Here is a 16,671-nt window from a genome sequence, read left to right on the forward strand (position 1 = left end):
GTTTAATCATTAATTAATCAGTATTCACCCAATGTTGATTGGTGAAACTTGCTCAATTAAGTACTAATTTCTTCTTTGAGGGAGGGATGTATTCCAACCATTAACAATACACAGAAAACATGAGAAAGCGAGAGCTGGACACAGTGTTTTGATTGGATGAGGCATGTATTTGGTACAAAAATTCCAAATTATTAATTAGTAGTATTAACGTTTCGTACACTTTGATTAGGTTTAAACTGAAAAGAAAATGAAAGGCTGGCTGGACGTACGTGAGTCGATTAAGTGAGGCCACCTAAGCACTGGTAATTATAAAATATACAGATGCCCTATCAACCTTTGCAGTTGGCATATATCTAAAGTCTATACAGATGCCTCCAAAACATTTTATAATAGCAAAATAATCTAATTAACCGATAAATTAGATGACAGATAGCTCCAAAACATTTTGTAATAGTTGATGTTTGGAAAACGACATTTTTGTACTACATGGATCATGGATGTATAAAAATATGACATCACACATCATTTAATACATTAGATAGTACATCGATAATAACAAATCTTTATCTCATTAAGTGGGGTAAGCTGTATAAATTCTAAAATTTTACTGCGCTCAATTTTGCATCAAGTCTTTTGTTAACTCTAAGTACTCCAAGTTTTTTCCTAGAATCTCTTTCGAAATCTTCCTAAGTCTCCATCTATCCTTTTTGCCCTAAGTCTTTGTCTCATAATCGCATGTTCTAACTGGAGTATATATGGCTCTTCGGTTCACATGTCCAAATCACCTTAATTGATTTTCTCTCGTCTTATCTTCAATTGCAGCTACTCCTACTTTAACTCGGATATCCTCGTTCTTAATCTTGTCATTTCTCGTGTCCTCACATATCCAACGAAACATAGTACAAGAATATAATTTCCCTAACATTTTTCTTTATAATAACATAAGTCACGAAATCTAACATATAGGCTTTAGAGCAACTGCACGTAAAATAAAAATTACTTGCCTTCTCATGTTTGATAGCTTTAAAAAATAAGACACTTATTTTATGAGAAACCGAAACCTTCAATTGAACTAGGGTTTCATTTTTCTTTCCAATGAAAAATCAAGGCAAGCATAAATTACACTTTATCATGATCAATATGCGCCCATTAACAAATTCAAATGCCACGGCAAATCAAGCCAAATAGACCAAAACCTTCATTTGCATTACCAACAACAGCAAAATAACGTATTCTGAAAAGATTGAAAATTTGCTCGAAAAGAGAAGATATGGGAAGTAATTTCCCATAATTTCCTTTCTTGCCGGCCCCCGCTCACAAATTTACAAACACGCAAATTTATCGAAACTGAGGCAGGTATTGGAAAGCAAATAAAGTGGAAAATGTAGATGCAATATATTCATTCGGTGATGTTAAAGAGACCATATTTTAAATCATTTTTGTAAACAATATGATATGTCGATTGATGTGATTGGACTTTTTTTAAATTATTAAAAGAAAAGTCTAACCATCAATCACCACATCATGTGATTTACTTTAATATTCCTAGCATTTTACTATTGATTATTCGTATAGCTTGTGGCCTAACATATACATGTTAGGATATGAGTACACTCGCTTTTGACATACACTTTGGCACTTATTTTGTAGAGCTCATTTTATAATGTATTTCAACAGTCCGAAATGTCTATATTTTATTCCATCATTCATAGATCATTCTTGCAAAAAATTCAACGAATCCAAAATCATTAAGGCATTCATTTGTAGCGAAGAAAATTGACGATTACAGTTCAGTAAAGTAAATACTAAATTTAATCCAATGGTCATATTGTTTCATATTTGGATATTATTGGTAGACATAGTCTTTGAGGTAAAATATAAACAATCGTGATTGAATCATTAAAATATATATTACGGAGTAATCCCACAAAAAACATGTTTCAAAATGTGTGTCAAAAGTATGGACCTCGGATCCTAACCCTAAGAATATCCTGTCAATTGTCATGCATATCATATATTCAGGCTGAAATGCCGAGGTTACAATCATATTCATTCAAAAAAATTCGGAATCTCGTCTATTTCAGTCAACAAATAGTAATGACACGTTAATAGTCAGAGTACCACAATCGGACAGCATCCTTGAAACCGATGATACTTTTACGATCTTTTCGCTGTTAAAGGAGTACGAAACACCGAATCTACTTTTGAAACACGAGTAATGTAGTACTATGATCCGACATGAAATCCTCGTACAGATAGCAGGGCAAGCAGGGCAAGCTTGTTCACTGCTCATTGTGCCCGGAATCTGCATTCGACCTTCCAAAGATACTAGCGCTTCGCCCTTTCGGGAGAAGAGAAAATTTAACCAGACCAGAGACATGAGAGGGGTTTCCCTTCTCGGCATGTTTTTATACAGTCAAGTACCATCTCTTGCAACTGTTCCTCGACGTCCTCCATGGATGAACAGGCATCTATGATCTGCATCAAGCCAAAACAAAATTTTAACCTCTGCATAATATCCAAGTAATTCAACTCACCTAGGAATTGTATACTTCAAGAGTAACAGTTGCGAACCAAACAATCTAGCAGTGTTGCAGGCTTAGTTGTTTTTGAACCGCTACTGCAATGAGTATCCACAATATACGAAAATTACCAACTTGCAGCATCGCTCCAAGTTAAAATGTGTAAACCATCGTCAGATAATGACAGTCAAGCTATGCTCCTTGTGTACAATCATTCAGGATGACATGCTCAAGATGGCATCACAACCGAGAACCGGAAGAAAATATCCAGGCTCTGTATTGAACTTCAAGAATGAAACAACAAACTACCTTCCAAGTGGGACTGCAGAGGACCTGATAGTTGTGACCAACCTTCTTCTGAAACTCAAGCTGCTCGTATCTCTCACCTCCATAGCCTCCTCTTTCGGCAGCTTTCTGACAATATATACATTCATACCTCACATCAAAAAATGGGAAAAAAGTTACAACGTCCATCTAATTTGCAGAATCCACCGTCCAGGTTAATCATTTACAAGAACTAATATTATTTAAAAACTGAGGACCATGAGCCAACTTCACAACAGGAAAAATGTAACAGCTCTCATTTTATCAACAATCAATATCAGCATAGGTAAGAACCTTAAGATGTCAGGTTCCTCTATTTGAGAACCTATTGACTGTGCAAAATCAACGCATATCCACTAAACTTCTTATGAGGGGCTGTTTGTACATCTTGGAAGATATGTCAGATCATATAGGTAACGAGAAATCACTGTAACCATGTTCAAAATTAGATATATAATCATGTAGGAATTAACTGAACTAACACAGCAAGATCCAGAATTACAGAATATGGGCGTTTTTATTCACTAAAATTCACTGTAAACACTAGAATGGCTACATACTTCAGGGGGTATGTCAAGGTACACTACAAGATCTGGAGCCAATAGCCCAATCTCCGGAGCCTGCAAAAGAACACCGCAATTTTTAAAATATCATCATAGAGAATATAAAGCTCTGTAGGGTAAAAACTAAAATAAAGAGCACTTCCCCACCTTACACCATTCGATATCAAGTCCTTTGGCAGATGAAAAGGCCACCCCCGAATAAGAATAACGGTCAACAACAAGAGTGGTTCCACTTTTCAATTTGCTTTCCATCAACGATCTGCAGAGACATTATAGAAACAAGAACTGAACCACTTATTTCCTCGCCGTTAGCCATACAAAGGAAGTAACTTTTGCTGCTTCCATATCTACTTTAGAACTAAACCAACAATCAGAAGAAGTGCAATCTCTCTTATTTCATTACATATTTTATCCATCAGTATGTTACATTGGTTTCTCAACTCAACAGAAGCTGAAAACTATCACTATGTGTATTGCCCTGACATCAGTTAAAACTAAACCAACAATCAGAAGAAGTGCAATCTCTCTTTCTCTCGTGAATATACAAAACCCCACAACAAAAAGAACAACACAACTAACCTCTTCTCCCAACGGCTGGCACTAAAGAGTAGATGGATTGTATGATTGTCCAGTTGTGATTCGTTGGAAAGATATGAAGATATCATTTTCCCAACACTAGTAGTTCTGTCAGGAAACAGCCACAACTCAGCTGAATATCCTAACCTCTCCGAGTTTGTGACTAGTCTAGCAGACTGTGTCGTCTTCCCACACCGATCCAAGCCTTCAAGAACAACCAAGGCACCTCTTGAATCCTCCTTTCCACCTCTTAGGCTACAGTTCTGATTTTTACCTTCCATCCGAATCCGCCTGACTAAAACCTTGCGAGCAAAGTATGATTGAAAACCCAATGACCTTCGTACTGCTCTGGCTCCAAAGTTCCTAGACAAGCAAAATGTACTCTATTAGATAACTCCCTCAACCTCAACCAATTTCGACCAATTTCCGAAACCTACCATTCAACGTTCATTCTTGGTTACTCAAGTTCAAATTTTTCAATAATGGTTATACAACTATACATTTTTCAACATGGGAGGCTGAGAAATCGAAACTCGACTCAACAGTCACTAAGATGAACCAAAAACATACTATTTACAACAATTCTCTTCCTTAAATCGAAAACAGCAAAACATTATCTCCGGAAGTAAGTAAATACAACATGTGTAAAGATTAAGAGGTACGAATTCTTACAAAGCCTTGCAAGCTGTAGGAAAAGAAGCATGGATCATGTCCCTTACAACCTACAACCTACAACCTAGAACCTACAAACTGGAGATTTAACATACAAAAAGGAAAATAATTCACCAAAATTTATATGATAAGTGTGAACAAAAATTGATCTTGGCTGAAGAATAAAAAAAAAATCACCCAGAAAAAGGAAAGATTACCTTGAACGATTTGCTCTTCTGGGTAATCAGATTGTCTATACAAATGTCAGACAGAAATGACAACGAATTTAAAGTAGGAACTTGGGGGCCTGCGTGATTTCGCCGGCCAGTGAGGTATCCGTAGTGCGGGGAAGGGCGGTGGCGGGGAGGTGGGTGAGGCCTAAGAGAGTGGCGGCAAGTGGGGTGAGAGTGATGGTCTTGAGGGGTTAAATTTTTTTTTTGTTTTTTTTTGTTTTTTGTTTTTTTTTTTAATCGAATGTGCTTTTGTTTTTTTAAAGAGTAATTTAGAATATGATTTTGCTGAAGTTTTGAGTTTTCTATATAAAATAGTTTATATAACTTCTCACATTAATTCTTGATATTTGAATAGATAGAAACTGGTCTTGAGTTCATTCATCATTAATTATTTTGGTATTTTTGTTATTTTGATCTTTATTTAATATAGATTTTTCACAAAACAACCAAAATGATTGATGGTAGACAAACTCAAGGACTACCTCTATTAATTTCAAATCTCATCGACCAAATAAAAAATTATAAGCTTGTTTGGATGTGCTTGTAAAATTATTGAAAGTGATTTTAGAAAAAAAATATTTTTGGATTCCAAAAACACTTAAAGTGTTTCTGGAATAAGCATCAATAATGTGTGTTTTCTAGGAAACACTTTAAGTACTTTTTTAAAATTTACTTGCATGTTTACTAAAAATTAATTTTAAAAACATTTTCATTAAAAACGTTTTCAGTAATATTAAAAGCACATTCAAAAACACTATTTTAAATAAAGAGCCTTCTAAAAGAAAAAATGAAAAATCACCCGCTAATCCGCTTCCATCAGCATAACCGCTAAATCAGATCCAACGGCTGAAATTCCAAACTTCGTGAAATGTCGGTTAAATTATATCCCATGGTGGCCACCTGTTTTAACCGATATTTAAATCAGAAGGCTTTAACAGTCAAGGCAGTCGGAGTGATATTATTTTTTTTTCTTTCTGTTTTTTTTTTTTTTTGAAGTCGTGCTCTTACTCTGCGGGAAAGAAAGAAACCTCGCATTCTTCAAGCTCGTCTTCTTCTTCGTCGCTTCGGGCGGGTACGGGTCGCGATCCAGTCACTGTTCAAGTCGGGTTTTCTAGGGTTTTACTCACTCTGCACTCTCCACCCTTCGCAGTTTCTGCGTCTCATTGCTCCGAAGTGTTCTCGACCTCGATTTGTCATCGCGCAGAAGACTTAGTGTAATTTGATCGCAGGAGAGCTCTGGAACTCAAGTGGGCAGCTCAGCAATTGCTACAGGTATTTTTCTAGGGTTTTGGATTACTTTCAATTTTGGGATTTTTTGTGCTTTATGTAGTTCAATTTTGTCGAATTAGTTGCTGTGCAAGATTTAGGGTTTTAATTCAATTTTTTCCAATTTTCACTTCTTGTGTAAAAATTGAGCTCTGGAACTTACCCATGAATTAATGTTACTGTTGTTAAACTTTGTGATGAATGTTTCTTCTTCGTCGGATTGTTCGTTCTCATATATATATATATATATTTTTTTTAAGATAATTTAAAATTAAGCTCTGCTAAGTTTCTTCTTCGTATGTGGTTTTTTTTGGTATCGAAAAGTAATAATTTTGGCGGTTAAATTGGAGAACTTGATTTTATTGCTCCTTCCTAAGCAACCTAGCTGACCCCTTTTTGTTTAACTGGAAAATCACTGTTATGGTATAAAGAATAGTGCTAGGAGATTCTTTTAGATATTTGGTCATGGCCAAGAAGAACAAGAACCCGGGAAGGGGAGGGTACTATGGCAGTGCTTTTGGGCAGGCTGGTGAATGCTCCGGTAGCTCAGAAAGAATTGATGCAGAAGTTACTGGCTCGGAGGATTCAAGTGCTCCGACGAGGAAATCTATTAGTTTGAATTCTAGTAACCGTGACAGTTTTGGTGTGCCCATACAAATTCTTCCCCTGTCAAACGTGTTGTCATCAGAGAGGAAGGATTTGAAACATAGGTTGAATATGGAACTTGAACAGATACGAGTACTTCGGAAGAAAGTTGAAATGCATAGAACCAATGGTGTTGCAGTGTCCTCTTCTAGTGATATCATCAGCAATGGCCAGAATGGGCCGCATGTTGATAATTTTAGAAAGTCGTCTACAATGATTTCTGGGCCAGGTAAAAGACTGAATCCTGGGGCTTCAAAAGCACAGAAACGGAATCCGGGAACTTCTGGGAGGTTTGACTCTAGCACTGCTAGTGTGATTCTTATGAAACAATGTGAGGCACTATTGAAACGGTTGATGTCCCATCAATCCAGTTGGCTTTTCAATGAACCTGTTGATGTGGTGAAGTTGAACATTCCAGATTATTTCACTGTTATCAAACATCCAATGGACTTGGGTACGGTAAAGAGCAAGATAGCTTCGGGATCTTATTCAACCCCACTGGAGTTTGCTGCTGATGTCAGGATGACTTTCACCAATGCTATGACGTATAATCCACCACAAAATAAGGTCTATAACATGGCTGATACTCTTAGTAAATTTTTTGAAGTCAGGTGGAAAACCCTTGAAAAAAAACTGCCCAAGGCTGATTGCCAACAACCACCAACTAAATCTGGTCCTCATGAAGGCATAGAAACTCCTAAACCATTACCCCCCTCAAAAAAGAGGACTATCACGTCAGTGCACAATGAAGTCAAGTCTGAGGCTCCTCAGCAAGTAATGACAACGGAGGAGAAGCTCAATCTGAGCAGAGAGTTGGAGTCTTTGATTGGAGAAATGCCCTTACGCATCATTGATTTCTTGAAGGAACATAGTTCAAATGGAAAGGACTCTGGTGAGGATGAGATCGAGATTGATATTGATGTTCTAAGTGATGATACCTTGTTCACATTACGGAGGCTTTTAAATGAGTATTTGCAAGAGAAACAAAAGAACCATGTAAGGGCTGAACCTTGTTCAATGGAGGTATTAGCTCAACGTCAACTTTTTCCTATTCCTGAATCAAATAGAATAATAAAAACATAGTTTGTTGTCGCTATTATTGCAGCTTGTCAATAAATCAGGGTTGAGCAATTCATCCATGCAGCCATGTAAAGGTCATATGCTTCTTTATCTACTTGCATATATAAGTGCCGACTTCAGTTTTAGTTCCCCCCACCTCACGTATGTGCATTTGTAGGGAATGACCCGGCTGATGAAGATGTTGATATTGGTGGAAATGAGCCTCCTGTCTCAAGCTATCCTCCTGTAGAGATAGAAATGGATACTGGCCGTAAAAGTAGTAAAGCCATTAGCTCAAGCAGCTCCAGTGGTAAATTGATCCCATGTTTCTTTGTTTAGATCCTTCATATGTTCTGTTTCTTGACTTTTTGTCCGTGTTTTGGGTCTTCATAGGTTTCTGAGATTGTGTAGGTCTTGTTGAAGCAACTTTTTATTTCTCCAATTTCATGCATTAAATTGTATCATCTTTTAGCTTTATTTAACGGAGGCGGAGAAAAAATTAGAGTAGGGCTTGTTGGAGTTGTTGGAGCAAATATAGTGTTCATGTTTTGACTTAAATTGAGGCCAACAAAGAAAAAAGGCTATGAATGCTTGTAAAAGAGAAATTTGATATTTTTTCCTGAGTTTCATAAACACTAAATGATTTTGTATCTTGTGTATGCTTGACAGATTCAGATTCTAGCAGTTCTGAGAGTGAATGTGATGATGCGAAGGCTGGAAGTCCGGTAAATGAGCATAAGCTGTCTGAATTTTTATGTTAAATACATCAAATCGATTTGTGCACCTCTCATGATGGATGGTTTATGAACTATTATGCTGTGTGCTATTGAGTTTGTGTGGTACAATAGTGTATGGGTAGAGTGGTTTGGCTGACGGACCTGACATTATACTTAATTCTTCTTCAGGTACCAGAAACTGTGGGTTCTGGAACTCATTTAGATGAAAAGACAACAATTGATAATCCCCTCGAAGGAAATCGTGAGTATCTTTTTAATAAAATTACATTCCTCCTTCCATTCTCTAGGTGTTGCATGAAAAAAAATTTATGTACAGTTTCCAGTCCATAAATGAGAAACACAGGGTGGGTCTAGAATAGTGTGCTTAGTTATAGAAAATAATAGGGAATCTTTTGACAACGTCTTGGGCAGGAAATTAAACAGGATCATGAATAGAGAGGAAGCACCTTCCTGCTTAAAATAGAGATTAAAGTGTTTGGAAGAGTGTTTCATGTTTTCTGTTGCCAGATGCAGAACATCTGATCAACTCTTATTTATAATAAAACATGTTTTCGTTTATATATAATAAACATGATCTCATTTATGCTGCCATCAGATCATTTATTACCGTATATAGCTTAATGATGGGGCATGAAGAATTGTCAGTCATTTTAGTAACCATCTTGGTTGTACTCTACTAATGATGTGGTTTGGACTTCTCTGAAATATGATTGTATTTATGGATTTTGAATTACTTGTGGATCATTAAATTTTCTAATCCATGGGATCTTACAGATTCTGATAGTGGGTTGGATCAAGTTGAACAAAGTTCCCAGCAGAAGCCAAGTCCTGTTGAGTCAGATTGTTGCCAGCATGGTAAGCCAAAGAGTTAAACCAATATAAAGAAAAAAAGGCAGTATTTGTTTGAAAAAATAGTAGCTATGCTGTTGGTTTTGTGGTAGCATCTCATAGTTCAATTCATCTCTACAAAAAATGTAGGAGACAGTGCTCCTCCAGAGAGGTCAGTCTCCCCCGAGAAGCAGTACAGGGCTGCTCTATTGAAGAATCGTTTTGCTGATACCATTTTAAGAGCACAAGAGAAAACACTTAATCAGGTGGGTTACAGAGTCACGCTACTTGTGTACTTACCGCATATGTATGAATCCATTTTGCTAGTATTCTACTCTGGATGTGATCCCGTGCAATTTGATCTGGCTGAGATCAGGGTGATAAAGAAGATCCTGAGAAATTGCGGAGGCAGAGGGAGGAACTTGAATTGCAACAGAAGAAAGGTGGAGGTCTTTACGTTTAAAGTTTACTTTTCTGTTTGCATCAATTCCTTTGATGTGTGCATGTGTTGTATTGGGTTGGTGGCATAAAATTTTGCAACGAGTCCTTTAATTGCACACCGTGTTCACCGACATCTCCGAGTTTATTAAACTGAAATGTCTGTTGGTTTAAATTAGCTTATTATGTTGCCACTGTATGAGCAGAGAAAGCGCGGTTACAAGCAGAAGCTAAGGCTGCTGAGGATGCTCGAAGGCGAGCAGAAGCGGAAGCTGCAGCTGAGGCTAAACGGAAGAGGGAGCTTGAGAGAGAAGCAGCAAGGCAGGCATTGATGCAGGTAAATCGCGACACCTCCTCGTATGTTGCATAAATATACCCCTCTAGTGTATCTGGATTTTAATTGGGAAATTGTATGTGTACAGATAGAAAAGACTGTTGAAATCAATGAGAACTCTCGGTTTCTTAAAGATCTGGAGATGCTTAGAACTGCCCCTGCGGAGCAGCTACTGAGCTCTGTAGATGAAACGAGCCCCGATCACTCGCAGGACGGCTTAGGCGGCTTTAAGTTTGGGGGAAGTAACCCGTTGGAACAACTTGGCCTGTACATGAAAGACGATGAAGAGGAGGAAGACGCGGATCCTGTAAGTAGTGTTCCTCCAAGCCCTGTAAATGCTTCTGTAAGTCCTGTAAACGATATAGAAGAGGGGGAAATTGATTAAATCGTTGGCTACTTTTGTACTCGTGGACGAACCAAGGAAGCACAAAATATAATATTTTGATAAGAAAAGAGGATTGAAAAAGAAGAAATGTCTGCGCACTTTTGTTGTTATTGCTTTCAACGAGGAATCCTACTGTTCGTGCGGTGTATGTAAGTTTTTCTCCGTTCCCAGGGGTACAAGGCTAGGGCTCATCTTTTGCACTTAAAGCCATCTCCAATCTAAAAGACAAAAGTTACAAGTTAAAAACACATATTTGATTGTAAATTTTGTGGTGCAAGTTAGTAAACAAAGTTAAATTTGACTTTTAATCTTTTAAGCAGAGGCATTAAGCCGTCAAATCACAGTTAAACATAATTTTTGTATCTTTAGAAAAGGGCAAAGTCTCATTTGAGCATTAGCGTCGTACTCAAAGATAAATATGACACTGCAGATAACATCAAAGTTATATATGATTATAACGTTTCCAAATTATTGAGGAAAATTTGAGTTGAGCTTAAAGTGAAAAAAAAAAAAAAAAATTATAACGGCATTTGGTGTATCAGACCGTGTTTTTAACACCGTGTGAGAGTTATTTTGTGACATAACGATTTAGAATAGGAAAACTTTATTTGAACCTATTTATTCTCTTTCTACACCTAACTTATTATTTATTATCATCAAATTCCAAATGTGCTCAATAATTCTACCTACATCCAACAAGAATAAAAATAAATAAATAATTCAACAATAGGCATCTTCAGACACCCTATCTCTCCAAACCTCAACCCGAAAGAAATTTATGTGAATTTTTTTTTTTTTGGCAAAATTCATGATAACATCAAAATTGTGATTCTACACATGAATCGTACACTCCATGGTCCAACAGAGTTAGATTTGAAAGGTCGACATTTTCAGTGGAGTTCAAACATGTTAGAAGGATTGCGTGGAAGAAGAAGTTGTAGTGTGGCCAGAGAAAAGTCGGGAGAGGGTTAATGATGGCCGAGATCTTTTGGGGATTTCATTGTAGGTGGTAAGGGAGGTGACGGCGGGGGATTAGGGAGGGATAGGATTGGCGGTGGTCAGAGTTTTCTAGTGCTATAAAAAAAATTATCGTTCATTTACATTTTGGACATAGAAAGGGAATTCTGGCCCCATTCGAAATTTTAAGATTAAAAATAATACATTAGACGTAAAAAGAGGATAAATAGATCTGAATAAAATTTCCGTCGCAATATCACTTTGAACAAGTAGACAATAAATAGAGTTAGCGGTTCAAAAGGGCACCAAATTATTTTGAACTCTCTCCAACTCAAACGCAGTCAGTCCGTATAGAGAGTCACAGACCACACCAGTCGTCGTTTTCCGTGATCTTCGCCGAAGCCCTTTGATTTCGTTTCCAGCTCAAATGGAAACCCAAAACCCAATCCACTTCCCCCTCCCACGCCTCCCCATCTTCTTCCTCATGTTCTCCATCATCTACCTCATTGCCTACTTCATCGTCTTACGAACTTGGAGCCCCAAGATCCGACCCGAAGCCTCCAGCTGCCTAATCTCCCTCGCCCACGGCACCCCCGCCGTCCTCCTCTCCACTTACGCCATCCTCTCTGACCCCGCCACCGGATTCACCGCCCCCAACACCCTTTTCCAGAACTCCGTCCTCGATTACAGCGTCGCCTACTTCCTCACCGACCTCCTCCACTACCTCGTCTTCTTCCCAAGCGACGTCCTCTTCATCGGCCACCACCTCGCCACGCTCTTCGTCTTCCTCACCTGCCGCTACGTCGCCTCGCACGGCGCATTCGCCATTCTCTCCCTCCTGATCCTCGCCGAGGTCACCAGCCTCTGCCAGAACGTCTGGACGCTCGCCAACGCCCGGAGAAGCGACTTGAAGTTTGCAGCTAAGGTGTATGATCTTTTGTGTCCTCCATTTTACATTTTGTATTCGATTGTCCGTGGCTTTGTGGGTCCGTATTTCGTGTACCGGATGGGGGCGTTTTACATCAGCGGCGCCGCCGACGGATTGATTCCGCGGTGGGTTTGGGTTTCTTGGATTGTGGTGGTGGTGGCCGCCATTTCTGTCAGCATTTTGTGGATCTCCAATCTCTGGGTGGAATTGTTTAGAGCCAGGACTGGCGAATTGGAAAAGAAAACTAGATAATTAGAGAATTGAAATTGAAAATTTAAGCTGTTTCTCAAAGCTTAATTACAATTTGGGTTGTTTTATTAGTGGTTATATATGTAACAATTTGCAACATGTATTCTTAATCACAGTTTCATAGTCTTTTTATTCAAATGTTGTTACAATTGGCTAGAGTGCAAGTCTTGGCGTAACGAAAAAGTTCAGTCGTAGAAATAGTCTATTTGAGGGTAAGCCAGGGTAAGCTACGATACATGTCCCCCCCCCCCCCCTGCAAAACCGGAAGACGTGTTGGCTTGTGTTGTTGCAATTGGCTAGTTTCTGTACGCTCCCCCCCCCCCCCCCCCCTCCGCAAAACCGGAAGACGTGTTGGCTTGTGTTGTTGCAATTGGCTAGTTTCTGTATAAGATTACTTGAATTCTCTTGACAAAACGATGTTCTATTATGCTCTTAACTTACAAGAAGGGATTCGAACTTGGTACCAGAAGCAGGCACAATATTGTAACTAACTGACATAACCCACGTATGGATATGTTTGCTTGAATTGAAGCCCTAATTTAGTAGTGAGGTGATTCTGAAAATAGTGGCTATCAAAAAAAAATTGAGAGCATTTTTATGTTTGGTGAAGAGTCACCTTTAGCTTTTTTTCACATTTTGGGTGAAAAAAAGCCAAAAACACAAAGCTGCAAGACCCAACTTTGAAAAACTAGTTTTTTTCACATCTGTTTTACATAAAAGTTTATCAAACATTATAATACTGCTTTTTTTTTTTTTTTTTTCAAGAGCACTTTTACAAAAATGTTTACCAAATACTCTGCTGTTTTATTTCACAGCTGCTTATTCTCGCAGCACAGCTGAAGCAGCTTTTTTTCAAAGTACAGCAATACCAAACCAGCCGAAGTTGTCTTTGTTGAAAGATGTATCAATTATTGGCAAATGAAATAAATAAATTGAGAACACTATTATCTAGTTGAAGCGTTGAAGCAAACCCAAAATTTGAGCCTTTCTTTCTTCAGCAATATTCTTCTTCCTCCCAACTGGTAGGATGTCGAAGTCCGTCATTCCTAACCGAAACCAAGAGACAGATGGAAAACCTCGTTTTCGTGGTACTTATTCGTCACATAAGCTTGCAGCCACATATAATGCATTGATTTTACAGAGTATACTAGTTTTGTTCGTGTGTGTGACAAGTTTGTTAATTGTAGAAGTGGTATTCCTTGGCCTGAAGTATGATATTCCGGAAACCTCCGATAGGCGAGACGATCATCAGCAGGACGCCGAGTATGATACAAATCTGAAACCGAGGACAGCAATTGTTAATGGAGGTCTGATTTTACCACCTCTGAACGAAAGAAGTTACGTACGTACCCAGTTAATAAACCACGATAGGCTAAACTTGCGCGGTTTCTTGATGGCTAGCCATATAATGCACGGGAGCTTGAAGAATGAAATCAAACGGAGAGTGAGTGAGTGAGTGAGATTTAAACTTAGATTTGACTGCATACACAGAGACGGACAGACTTGGGACTTACATAGTATGATGTTGGGGAATAAGCAAATCCTCCGAGGAATCCCATGATACCACTGAAGAAGGGAAAGGTCATTCCGACGACCATTGTGAACGCTGAAATATCACACACGAAGAACATCAATTCATGCGACGTAATACACTCAGTAATCACATAACGGAGGTAAGTCCGTTCTCAAACTCACCAACGTATATGTTCCTAGTAATAAAGCGAAGCTTCGTTGTGGGGCGAAAATGCAGTTTCTTCACCAACACAGTTTCTATCATGTCAAATACTGGCATTGCAAATAGCTGCATTGCAACAAGATTTGATCAAAAACGAACCGAATGACCAAGCTTACCAAGAGCAGACCTCTGGTACAAATTTACCTGATAACCCCCAATGATATGGATGATAACAAACATGTTTGCTGTTACAATGAGCCATCCGGGTTTCTCTAACGAGATTAGGATGTTGTCCTCCACCGTGTTCCCAAAAGTGTAATATCCGATGAAAGCCACCGGAAAATAGCACAAGGCCACCACTATGTAGGCGATCACCACCCCTCTCCACATAGCATACTTCGATGGCTTTTCTGGAGAAGTGGGGAGTGTAGCTTGGATCTCCAAAACCACGTTGTGGCCTGCATAGGCAAAAGCTACCTGCCCCAAGGCGTTGAAGAAGTTGAAGACTGTCCCCGACGTGCTTCGAGCTTTGTACCCGTACTCTACGTCTGGCTGAACACCCTTGTGGATTGAAGTAGTCCATGCTATGGTAGAGTAACTGCGACCAACACAATGACAATCAATTTTGTTTTAAGTAGAAATTCTCTGTGCAAGACGTCTGTTTCTTATGTACCTTAGTGACATCACCGCCGCGGCTAATGAGATGCCGGAGATGGAGTTGAAGTTGGGGAGATGGGAGAGGACAAATTCCACGGAGGCAAAGATCATGATGAAGTAGGTGAGCTTGATGGGATCCTTGTCTTTCTTCACTATCTTATGGATCTTCTGCAGGGATTGTCCACCTGTGACCATGTACAAAATGTTAACACCAACTTCGCATACGAGCTGCTGAGGCACCACAATCCAGAGGCCAAGCTTTTCGCCGAAGGCGTGTTGCCCTAGCTCATGGTACCTATCGAACCGCTTGCCGGGAACCATTTCATGCATCTCAACCATTTGCCACAACGTGAACAAGGTGATCACCCATGAAAGCACCATTACAACACATCCTGGACCCCTGAAATGAATGAAACGAGCAATTAAAAGCTTGTCTGCGGTTTAGTCCAGTTGGTCAGGACAGTGTGCTCGCCGAAACATACCATCCGAGATTGGACATTGCAAAGGGAAGACCTAGGACACCAGCTCCAACCATGGAATTGACATTGTGGAAAGCTGCGTACCACCAATTTGCATTCCTTGATGAAGTAATTGGAAGCCAATCATTTATTTCCTTCTGCTTCCTTACCTTTTCATCATCACTGATCTGCCGCCGCATCTCCGGTGTCTCGTCCACCTGCGGTTCAGCACACAACTCTCAAAACAAATCGATTCGCAAGCCAAATGTAACCCGAATGCATCAAAATCCAGTCGAACTCAAGAACATATGAACACGGTCCTTGAAGGCAATATAAACCAGTCTTCTATATGCGTATGTGCGTGCGCGAGCGTGTGTAACTACGGAAACAGAAGGGAGAGAGTGACTTACATTGTTGGGGTTGGAAGAATTTCCGTCAGTCGGAGCTTGAGCTACCATATTTGCAGAGAGTAGCCAAGGCTTGGCTTCGAGTCTTGCAGGAATTGGATCCAGAATTTAATATAATTATGGATGGGAAGATGAAATATGTTTAAGCATTTTTTGGTCAATGACAACGATGACCCGTATAACTTAAGCTCACCCGAAGTTGATGTTATTTTGTCACAGGAATAAAGTCGTTCGGCCAGCCAAAGTTGATTTCTTTGACCTCAGTTATGTCGATATTTCTGTTCGCTTTGTTGCCGGGATTTATGACTGGGGTCCAAAATTTCAGTGGGTAAAGCGATGGATTTTTACCAATATGTTTCGGGTTCAAAATTATTCGTTTTCTTAGTTATTGTAATAGTTTCTAATCTTTCATTTTTTTTTTTTCAATAATAATAATTTTTTAAGAATAAATTATGGTTGGGATAAGAAAATAGTTTGCATTTTCCTTATTTCTGTTAAATTTTTGTTAGTCTGGTAACTTGTTGCGTGTGGTTTTCATATTTTGTCGATGTGAGTGTTATATGACTTACAAAATTATAAATAAAATATATTAAACTTCTGTATGTTTGTATTTGTATTTTTTTTTATTATTATTTTAATCAATTTGGTTACATCAACTAGTCAATGAGTCCACATAGTCAATGAGTCCACATCCATAAAATATTCAAACTAACAATGCTCCACGTTTCGTAAAGTTCAAAGACCAAACCCAAATGGAATTGAGTTCAGGGGTCAAAATT

The 16,671-nt window shown here is 38.8% G+C and overlaps 4 protein-coding genes across 10 annotated transcripts; 2 read left to right on the top strand and 2 right to left on the bottom strand.

Annotated features, from left to right (window-relative positions):
- Positions 1 to 1,987: 1,987 nt before the first annotated feature.
- LOC137740976 (thymidylate kinase) lies at positions 1,988 to 5,160 on the bottom strand. Of its 6 annotated transcripts, none has more exons than XM_088699564.1 (7): positions 4,855 to 5,160; positions 4,658 to 4,714; positions 3,989 to 4,348; positions 3,557 to 3,668; positions 3,407 to 3,466; positions 2,832 to 2,936; positions 1,988 to 2,478 (listed from the first exon to the last, which is right to left on the bottom strand). In XM_088699564.1, the coding sequence occupies exons 2-7, from the start codon at positions 4,693 to 4,695 to the stop codon at positions 2,362 to 2,364; spliced, it is 792 nt and encodes a 263-aa protein (XP_088555690.1). In that variant the 5' UTR covers positions 4,696 to 4,714; positions 4,855 to 5,160; the 3' UTR covers positions 1,988 to 2,361. The 6 variants fall into 6 exon arrangements, with proteins under 6 accessions (XP_088555690.1, XP_088555689.1, XP_088555691.1 ...); XM_088699563.1 differs by having other exon boundaries at positions 4,658 to 4,721; positions 4,855 to 5,083; XM_088699565.1 differs by having other exon boundaries at positions 4,658 to 4,735; positions 4,855 to 4,994.
- Positions 5,161 to 5,776: 616 nt separating this feature from the next.
- LOC137740267 (transcription factor GTE9) lies at positions 5,777 to 10,649 on the top strand. Of its 2 annotated transcripts, none has more exons than XM_068480114.2 (11): positions 5,777 to 6,141; positions 6,567 to 7,803; positions 7,886 to 7,934; positions 8,018 to 8,149; positions 8,509 to 8,564; positions 8,745 to 8,817; positions 9,351 to 9,431; positions 9,555 to 9,670; positions 9,781 to 9,847; positions 10,049 to 10,179; positions 10,265 to 10,649. In XM_068480114.2, exons 2-11 carry the CDS (start codon positions 6,601 to 6,603, stop codon positions 10,559 to 10,561), a joined length of 2,205 nt encoding a protein of 734 aa, XP_068336215.2. In that variant the 5' UTR covers positions 5,777 to 6,141; positions 6,567 to 6,600; the 3' UTR covers positions 10,562 to 10,649. The 2 variants fall into 2 exon arrangements, with proteins under 2 accessions (XP_068336215.2, XP_068336217.2); XM_068480116.2 differs by having other exon boundaries at positions 5,815 to 6,141; positions 6,567 to 7,776.
- A 1,154-nt stretch (positions 10,650 to 11,803) lies between these two features.
- Positions 11,804 to 12,833, top strand: LOC137740998 (TLC domain-containing protein At5g14285-like). Its single transcript, XM_068480805.2, has one exon. The coding sequence runs from the start codon at positions 11,946 to 11,948 to the stop codon at positions 12,696 to 12,698; it is 753 nt and encodes a 250-aa protein (XP_068336906.2). The 5' UTR covers positions 11,804 to 11,945; the 3' UTR covers positions 12,699 to 12,833.
- A 770-nt stretch (positions 12,834 to 13,603) lies between these two features.
- Positions 13,604 to 16,054, bottom strand: LOC137739400 (lysine histidine transporter 1). Its single transcript, XM_088700364.1, has 9 exons — positions 15,896 to 16,054; positions 15,510 to 15,703; positions 15,044 to 15,427; positions 14,575 to 14,968; positions 14,391 to 14,496; positions 14,210 to 14,301; positions 14,046 to 14,114; positions 13,873 to 13,971; positions 13,604 to 13,830 (listed from the first exon to the last, which is right to left on the bottom strand). Exons 1-8 carry the CDS (start codon positions 15,941 to 15,943, stop codon positions 13,873 to 13,875), a joined length of 1,386 nt encoding a protein of 461 aa, XP_088556490.1. The 5' UTR covers positions 15,944 to 16,054; the 3' UTR covers positions 13,604 to 13,830.
- Between the last annotated feature and the right edge of the window lie 617 nt (positions 16,055 to 16,671).

This window comes from Pyrus communis, chromosome 9 (genome assembly GCF_041283825.1).
Source record: "Pyrus communis isolate YQ-2024b chromosome 9, ASM4128382v1, whole genome shotgun sequence".
NCBI lineage: Eukaryota > Viridiplantae > Streptophyta > Magnoliopsida > Rosales > Rosaceae > Pyrus > Pyrus communis.

Bases quoted from the DNA above. Each gene is read 5' to 3' on its own strand.
- LOC137740976 (XM_088699564.1), bottom strand. From the start codon at position 4,695: ATGATCCATGCTTCTTTTCCTACAGCTTGCAAGGCTTT. The intron at 2,937-3,406 runs GTATGTAGCCAT...ATATATTGTCAG, and splicing joins ACCTTGACATACCCCCTGAA to AAAGCTGCCGAAAGAGGAGG. The intron at 2,479-2,831 runs GTAGTTTGTTGT...GGCTTGATGCAG, and splicing joins TCTGCAGTCCCACTTGGAAG to ATCATAGATGCCTGTTCATC.
- LOC137740267 (XM_068480114.2), top strand. From the start codon at position 6,601: ATGGCCAAGAAGAACAAGAACCCGGGAAGGGGAGGGTACTATGGCAGT. The intron at 7,935-8,017 runs GTCATATGCTTC...GTGCATTTGTAG, and splicing joins ATCCATGCAGCCATGTAAAG to GGAATGACCCGGCTGATGAA. The intron at 10,180-10,264 runs GTAAATCGCGAC...GTATGTGTACAG, and splicing joins CAAGGCAGGCATTGATGCAG to ATAGAAAAGACTGTTGAAAT.
- LOC137740998 (XM_068480805.2), top strand. From the start codon at position 11,946: ATGGAAACCCAAAACCCAATCCACTTCCCCCTCCCACGCCTCCCCATC.
- LOC137739400 (XM_088700364.1), bottom strand. From the start codon at position 15,943: ATGGTAGCTCAAGCTCCGACTGACGGAAATTCTTCCAACCCCAACAAT. The intron at 14,497-14,574 runs GTAAATTTGTAC...GTTGCAATGCAG, and splicing joins ATATCATTGGGGGTTATCAG to CTATTTGCAATGCCAGTATT. The intron at 14,302-14,390 runs GTGAGTTTGAGA...GTGATATTTCAG, and splicing joins TACTAGGAACATATACGTTG to CGTTCACAATGGTCGTCGGA.